Below are 8,400 nucleotides of genomic sequence, written 5' to 3'. Positions count from 1 at the left end.
CATAAATAAAAATTATAAGTTTCAAAGCAAAATTGTTTTTAATTGTGAATCTTGTAATGTTTATTCAGGTCCGTATTTCGAGTGAATTTCTTTGGAAATAATTGTCATCCATACAGTTTTTCTCTGTTGTGGATACGAAGGTGTCTAATTAAGCTATCTTTCTGTGAAAATTTCCGTTTACACTCATCACAAATGTAAGGCTTTTCTCCAGTATGCGTGCGAAGATGTCTAATTAAGTGCTGCTTCCGTGAAAACTTCTGTTTACATTCATCACAAGTGTAAGGCTTTTCTCCAGTACGGGTCTGAAGGTGTTCAATTAAGTTTCCTTTTTCAGAAAACTTCTGTTTACACTCGTCACAAGTATAAGGCTTTTCTCCTGTATGAGTCCTAAGATGTGTAATTAAGGCTGCCCTTTGTGTAAACTTCTGTTTACACTCGTCACATGTGTAAGGCTTTTCTCCGGTGTGGATGCGAAGATGTCTAATTAAGTTTCCTTTTTCAGAAAACTTCTGTTTACACTCGTCACAATTGTAAGGCTTTTCTCCTGTATGTATTCTTTCATGATTTTGCAAATGTTGTTTCGTTTTGAAATTCTTCTTACAGTGTTTACATGAAAATTTCTTTCTGTTCCTTTTATCTGCAATAAAAAAACTTGTTTGAAATAATACTTTATCTGTGTATAATCAATTAATTTTCTTCAATTACAACAATAATTATCCACTAATAATATTTAACTAAAAATAAACATTTTTATATCTAAAAGCAGATTTCTGTATCAAACCAAAAAACTAATTTTACAAATGACAAAGTTCGAGTATAAATATATCATATTACTAATAATATTTTCAAACACCGATAATCAATGCTGACATATTAAAGTAAACAATTTCTGTAAAACGTCTTAAAAGTGTTTGTGTATCTTCCTGTTCTTCCATTGATCCTTATTCCATCAAATAGATCTCTCTCCTGCTTCTTCAATTATATATTACAATAAAAAGCATCGATGTAAGGAAAACAGTATCTAATATACAATTTGTTTCTTTAATCTTGGAAAATATTTTCTTCTAATCTTTGTGTTTCATCCAAAGAACAACTGAAAGTAACAACACACATGAAATAAATTCTATAAAATTTAATTTAATTTGAGTTTCTTAACATTAGAATGTTTTATTCATAATCCTATTCATTTGTATTGTTAAATGTATAACTGTATAATATGTTAAATTCGAATAAAACGAATATTGTATTTTTTATAAAATACTTCCTTCATAACACGTTTCCTATAAAAAGATTTACAACGTTCGAGCCTGTAAAATACAAATACTTCAGAGTAAATCGTAGATTTCATTCTTGCAGGATTAAACTTAGTTTCTTTTCCTTTATTAGTTTCCGTTTTCTGTATTTTCAAGATGAAAATTAACTGAATGGAAAAAATAAAACGAACTTAAATATGACAGATTCATATTCAATGTATTCTGATACAGTGATTAAAATTTCCATTCTATATGCTAAATGTTTTAAAATATATAAATTCTCTTCTTTAATTATTTCATATTAACAGTGTACACATTTAGTAAAAATTAAAATAAATTTTTCAAAAATCTTCTCTGGTATTCGAATCTGAACTATAATCATATTGATTAATCAAAAATTTCATTAAATTTAATCTAATACATCAATAAAAATATCCAGCAACGAGTTGCTTAACTTACCGGACAACATTTCATTTGTGTGCGCGCCGCCACCTGTTATAAAAACTGTTTAATTATTAAATATCATATTATTATTATTATTATTATTATAAAATAGAAAACGCTTACTTTTTTTAATAGGAATGAGTTTTATAAAAAAAATTCTCAATGGGAATAACGAGTTAAATCATCATTAAGTTTGTGAACGAGGGTCGTGTGTCATCTCTCCAGTAAAGACATTACTGCAGATATGACACATCTAGGGTTTCTCAAACGGGAAGACGGTTGTTTTTTTAACTCGGAAAATCCAGCAAATTTCTAAAAAATTCACTATTTTTTTATTTTGTGTTAAGATTGAGTTAATTATGCTTTCTATTTACAAAATTTCCTCAAAACTATCAGAACACATTTGTGTTTATTAATTTTAAACCTACTTATTAGTNGGCATAATGTGACATTTCATGCATGTGAATTTGTGAGTGTTGTATCTTTAAGTATGTGTTTTCTGTAGTTTTTAGTATTTATGACCTAATTCTGTATGGCAATCATGAATCTTTCTGTCTTCTTAAAACGTCTATTTGATGCAGTTTTGTCAAGAAACTCCTGGGACAGTTCGTAGGGATGCCTGCCATGGAGTGCCTTTCGAGCCCACGATTGCTTAATGGTATCTATGCTTTCTATATGTTGTGTCGTAAGTTTAGTGGTATTTTATTTGATGCTAGAATTGCTGCTTTATGTAACTGTGATTTTGTAGAAAACCTCTTGCAGTGTCTGTATTTGATTTTAGTGATGTCGATTAGGCCACGTTTACCATCTATACGTGGAAAAGTTAATCTTACTATAGCGGATTTAATATGATGTTGTTTATGTTTAATAGGATTTCTCAAACGGGATCTCAGGATCTCAATTGCTTTTTAACCCGAGAAATTCTTTTAATTTCGAAAAATTTCACAAATTTCTTAAAAGTTCACATGTTTTTTATTTTGTGTTAAGGTCGAGAAAATTTTGCGAATAGAAAGTATAATTAACTTGTAAACTGTCAGAATACATTTGTATTTATTAATTTTAAATCTACTTATTAGCTTTTTTTTAATTGTTGCTCGTTATGGCATGTCACAAATGGTCAATAATCAATATGTAGCTTATTTGTGACAGGACTCTGAAAATTCTTTACTTGTCAGAACCTGTAATATCTGGAATAATTGTAATTACGCTGTCTTAATTTTTAATCATGCTTAACTCCAGGTTGTGAAAATTGGGCAAGGATACAAAAGAGTACGTAGTGTACAAGTATGAAGTTTTTCTTCAAAAACCTGATTATTAAAGACAAATGAACTGCCGAATTATTGGCCTATGATGTTTCTATTAAGGCAGTCGAGGTAGAGAAAGCAAGAATACTACAGAGCAAAAGAAGTATGATCTTTAGTACAATCTCGAAAATGAACTAGAAATCTTCCAGGCTACAGGTGAAAAACACATAATATCTATCTGTCTTGTCTTAAATGCATTAAACACGATTCCAATCACATCAATTGAATCGGAAAGGGGTTCTCGGTAGCAGGACTTTTCATTACTAAAATAAGAACCAGATCGAGTGATCAGAGTATCAACCATCTTTTCTTTTTAAAATCTTATTATAAAAATTTACAATATTTTGTATTATATTTTATTTAAAAACGAAATTATCGTCTAATTTAAAAGTTTAATCTAAGTTCATTTTTAAAAATTTTTAACTCAATTCAAAACATTTTTTTGTTGTATGCAGTTTCCAGCAAACTTTAATAAATGTTTTCTATTTGTAAAAATTTCTACGTAATTCAAAAGTAATTTTTAATGTATATCTTACACAGCATTATTAATATGATTTTGGAGGTTACAGAACATTTAAATTACTTTAAAAAACAAAAAACAATTATATCATTTGATTTCATGATATTTTGTATATTTTAAAAATTATCAATTTTATCCCGGGAAACAGTTCCCTTTTATTTCGGAATCCCGGGACAAGCAAAAGACCGGGAAATGACAAACCCTAGACACGACCTTTGTTTGTCTGTTTACCCCTTCGACTTTAAACACCAAAATTAAATTGCATCAATGCCCCAATACAAAAACATTTTTAAAAATTTCAAAATTTCGAACAGAAAGCAAACAAATGAGTTATAATGCTTCGAAAAAGTGAACAAAATAGTGCATTCAACACACACCCACACGAACATCCGTATATACATGAAAATACCTCCAAACTATTTTTTAAAATATTTTTTTACGTTTTAATTAAGATCCCGAGTTCAAAACAACTAAAAATCTTGGAAAGATCATTTTTTGACCGATCGCCATAGTTTCCCTCGGTTATGTATGGCAACTACTAAAGTAATTATTAAATTAAAATAAATTTTCTAAATTAGAGAAAGGTATCAATGATTATCACAAAAAACCCTATTCGAATATTCTAATGTATTTCTTTTAGCTCACGAATTCCTTCTATTACGTCAAGAAGTCTAGATTTAGGTCCGTACGTAGCGATAACCCAGAACTGTTATCAAGGTTGAAAGTAAAGAGAGCGTCAATAATAACAGAGAAACCTTTTTGACGTCCCCGTATTTTACGTGTATAATGTAAACAAAACCTTCCCAAAAATATTGATATATTTAAATAACGTATGTAAAATATAAATCTAAATCTAGAATAAAGATTAAATATTGCTGATGATGTAGAAACGGCGGAAGGATAGACAGAAACAAGGTTTTTTTACCTTTGTGAATATGTCGTTTTGTATTTATACACTTATTAAATAGAATAAAGATGTTTCGTATATTGAAGAAAAGATAACGCTTATATATTTGTACTAGCAGGTAGACCCGGCGTTGCTTGGGCAAAGGTAACGATAGCGAAGATTAATTAAGATTATTACGTTATAGTCAACATTACACGTTTTCACAGAATGCAAGAATTGGGTCCCCCGTTTCCAGATTAATTAGAGAATTTTTAGATGGGTCTAAAATATCTTCGATTTCCTACAAAAACGAAAAAAACTGCACTTTCTCTTAACAATTCCATTGTTACGTAACACTTCCATTGTTGACAGGTCCATTGTTGACACTTCCATTGTTACTTAACACTTCTATTGCTGATGGAAGTGTTAAGCTTAATCTTGTCCCTCTCCCCCCGTGGGGGGAATTTCGAAAAATCCCTTCTTAGTGTGCGTTTTCGTGACGTACCCTAACTGTGTACCAAATTTCAGCTTTCAACTCCTAACCGTTTGGGCTCTGCGCTTATTATTATTAACTCGTCTCGATTATATAAATACATATAAAACTATATACCTGAATAATCTAAGCTAATTGTAATACCAGAAAAAAATAACTTACAAAATCAATATATAAATTATTATTTAAATTAATTTATTATCTATTATATTTATTAACACAGGTTGATTATAGCCTGATTATTACTAATTAAAAGTAATTCAGTAAGAAGTAATAATCTAACGAACCCGTTAGATTCAGTCATGCTTGATGGGGGAATTTCTAGTATTTATATAATTTATGCTCGTTTTTATGTACTAAATTTATTTAATTTCAACGTCATCAACAATTTTAAATGAACAATGAGACACTTAATATTGATAACTCTGCTGCTTGCCTTTACTTTATTATTATTCAACGTATTTTCGATTTTTGTTTTAAAGCTTACCAAATAGCAATTAAATGTCATATTATTGTCAAAGCTCTTAGAAAATTAAATATAAATTGATTAATCACACTATAAAAAAATAAATGAATTCGATTAAGTCTGAATGAAATATAAATACCTAACAAGATTATAAGCGTGCAGTTCAATTTTTATTTTTGATTAAGTAAATATTATATCTATATAATATCAATTATTTAATGAAAAGTTGATTTTTACATCACAAATGTTTAACTACAATATCGTTTCATCATTTTGTCTAACCGTTAGAGCTAAGGACTACAATTATCAATATGAGCGTGAAAACTGCTACTCAAAAAACAAATTTCGAGTTCGTTCGTATTTACCTTGTTTTTGGAGATTCTTTCAATATACTTTCAGCTCATTTCATTTCAAAATTTCTTGTTCTTTCTTCACTTTTACTTCTTAGAAGAGTAAAATTCCGAGTCTTTATTTCCCACTCTTCTTCAATCTAAAAAAAAGTAAAATAGTATTCGTCAACACAAGTTCAGTGCCTTGAACACACTATACTACACTATTGTCTTTGTCAACTTCCTGTTTCTTTTGTTTTGTTTCTGCACGTGGTCTAAATCGTTTCCAGGAATAAATTTCTGAACAAAAAGGGAATCCCTCTGCAATGGGAACCCTAATTTAAAAATATTCCCTAAACATAGGAAATAGATTGTGATTTAAATGACAAGGATAGATTTGTAAAAAAATTCTAGATTTGTAAGGAAATTATAAAAAGTTGTGGAAGTCAGGAAATTTACACAATATATCCAACTTCGTCCAAGAATGTGCTGTTAATTTACATATAGGGAAAAATCGACTGTTTTCGGCCCGTGCATCTGCTTTTGATAAACAAATTCCATAACGAAAAGAGGGCCAGTCTACTGCAATATTTGAAAGACAATAAAATTTTGCCTTTTGAAGTAGATTTATCATCATTAAATCATATAAAAATACATAAAGTGTTAACGGAAAGTAAGGATACCATAGGTAGGTGTATATTAACTTATTATTGCTGTAGTTATTTATATGTAAAATATTGAATTTTTCTGTGACCTTTATTTTGTATTATGCATGTTAATTCAAATTGTAACTTCTTATTAAATGTATACTGTAATTATCATTTTGAATATAGGACATTTGGCATTCAAAATATTATTCGTTCTATCATATTTCGTTTGTAGATTATTATTTTTATTTCGTTAAATTATATACAATAAAAGTTTTCCTTCATTATTATATGCTCCTGAAAATAAACATTCTAAAGCCTGACAATAAATTTTAACTTTTTAAACTGTATTTCATACATGGGTCCACGTGTATTTTTATTTAAATTCTGCTAAAGAAACTGTTAATTTAATTAGCAGCACTGTAAATAACTTTTTATTTCTTTTTGATAGAAGTTGATAATGGAATAAAAGTCACATTTAATGACATGTATCGTGGCAAAAAACAATGTGAACCAAAAGAAACTGTAGGTAAGTACAATTTATTATTTAGTGTCATTGCTATTAATTAATGATGGTAAGTTGTAAAACACGTGATTTATAATTTACAGAGGAAGTGTGGTCAGTAATGCAACAAAATTACTAATTTCTCAGCGCATTGAGCTAGAAAAAGAATTTTGTAAGCCTGTAATAAAAAAGAAATTATGGAACAAAATACTCGTATCAGGCATTATGTGTAAAAATGGACATTGTATCAGTGGTGAAGATTGTGCACACAAATGGAAAAATTTAATGGGGGACTTATAGAAAAAATTTAAACAAAGCGAGAAAATCTGGTGAAAGCAGTATTTGTTGGCCTTATTTTGAGACTTTTTAGCCGGATGTACGCATGCGGCGCGGCTAGGAAAAGCGACAGAATGACGTCACTTTTTCTCGCCGCAGAAGTCGATTTTATGCCGCTTTTCTCGTTCCGCAAAACTTGGTTGAATTCTATCTTTTGCGGCAACCGCCGCCAAGACGCGTTTCTATCAGCCAATAACAGTTCGTCTGGTAGTTACGTGAAAAAATACAATCACGTGGTGTTTTAATGGTGGAAAGTTCGATGCGGTTAACCGAGATAACTAACATCAGTATAAAGAGGAAAGGATAATAAATTTAACACAAATTCTACACAAATAATCATATATAATTTAATTCAAAAAACAAAACAACCGAATCTTACTCGAAATAGTATTCTTTATCGAGGAATTAGCGTATTTTATACACCAGTTCTTTATCAATCCAAGAAAATATCTCTAATCCAAAATCTTTGTTCAAATCTTCGAGCTAGATAAAGCAAGCAGTACAAAATATTTCTAAACAGGTGGATAACGCCAGCGTCGGTATCGTTCGCCATCTTGAATACTGAACGAATGCGCCGAAATGTAAGCGGATTGCCGATTGTGTGGTTGTGCTGCTGCGCAGCGAAGATGCATTTGCGACACCGTTTTTCCTTGCCGCTCCGCATGTGTGCATCCTCCTTTACGATGGCTTTTGGAAAAAATGTAACAATGTACTGTACAGTACCTCCTGACAACTATTTACAATCAACCTCTCTTCAGACCTCTGTCAAATCTTCCAATAGCATAGGTCCCCCTGTTTCCAGACTAATTAAAAAATTTTTAGATGGGTCTAAAAATGTGTTCGATTTCTCACAAAAACGCAAAAAAAACCGCATCTGTGCCTGTAAATCTTGCACGTTGCTTTCTCTAACACTTCCATTGTTAACACTTTCACTGTTACTTAACACTTTCATTTTGACGCCTTAATCCTGTCCCTCTCCCCCGGGGAGAGAAATTTCGAAAAATCCCTTCTTAGTGTACACAGTTGGGTACCTCACGAGAACGTCACTTATCTTAACTGTGTACCAAATTTCAACTCATAACCGTTTGGGCTCTGCGCTGATTATTATTATTATTATTTATTTATTTATTTAGCATTCTGGTACAAAGACCCTGATGCGGGGATATAGAATAAAACAAAGTATACAAAACATTACAAAATAATATACACATTTCACA

The 8,400-nt window shown here is 30.3% G+C and overlaps 1 protein-coding gene across 1 annotated transcript; it reads right to left on the bottom strand.

Annotated features, from left to right (window-relative positions):
• Positions 1–104: 104 nt before the first annotated feature.
• LOC111616745 (gastrula zinc finger protein XlCGF57.1-like) lies at positions 105–637 on the bottom strand (the record flags this gene model as incomplete). The annotated part of the gene is made up of 1 exon (XM_023358121.1): positions 105–637. A coding segment is annotated over one exon (533 nt), but the record flags the coding sequence as incomplete, so codon positions are not given.
• Positions 638–8,400: the final 7,763 nt, after the last annotated feature.

Source organism: Centruroides sculpturatus, unplaced genomic scaffold (genome assembly GCF_000671375.1).
Source record: "Centruroides sculpturatus isolate CEXI.00-Female unplaced genomic scaffold, Cexi_2.0 scaffold3884, whole genome shotgun sequence".
In the NCBI taxonomy this organism is placed as follows: domain Eukaryota; kingdom Metazoa; phylum Arthropoda; class Arachnida; order Scorpiones; family Buthidae; genus Centruroides; species Centruroides sculpturatus.
This window is presented reverse-complemented; position numbering and strand designations above follow the sequence as displayed.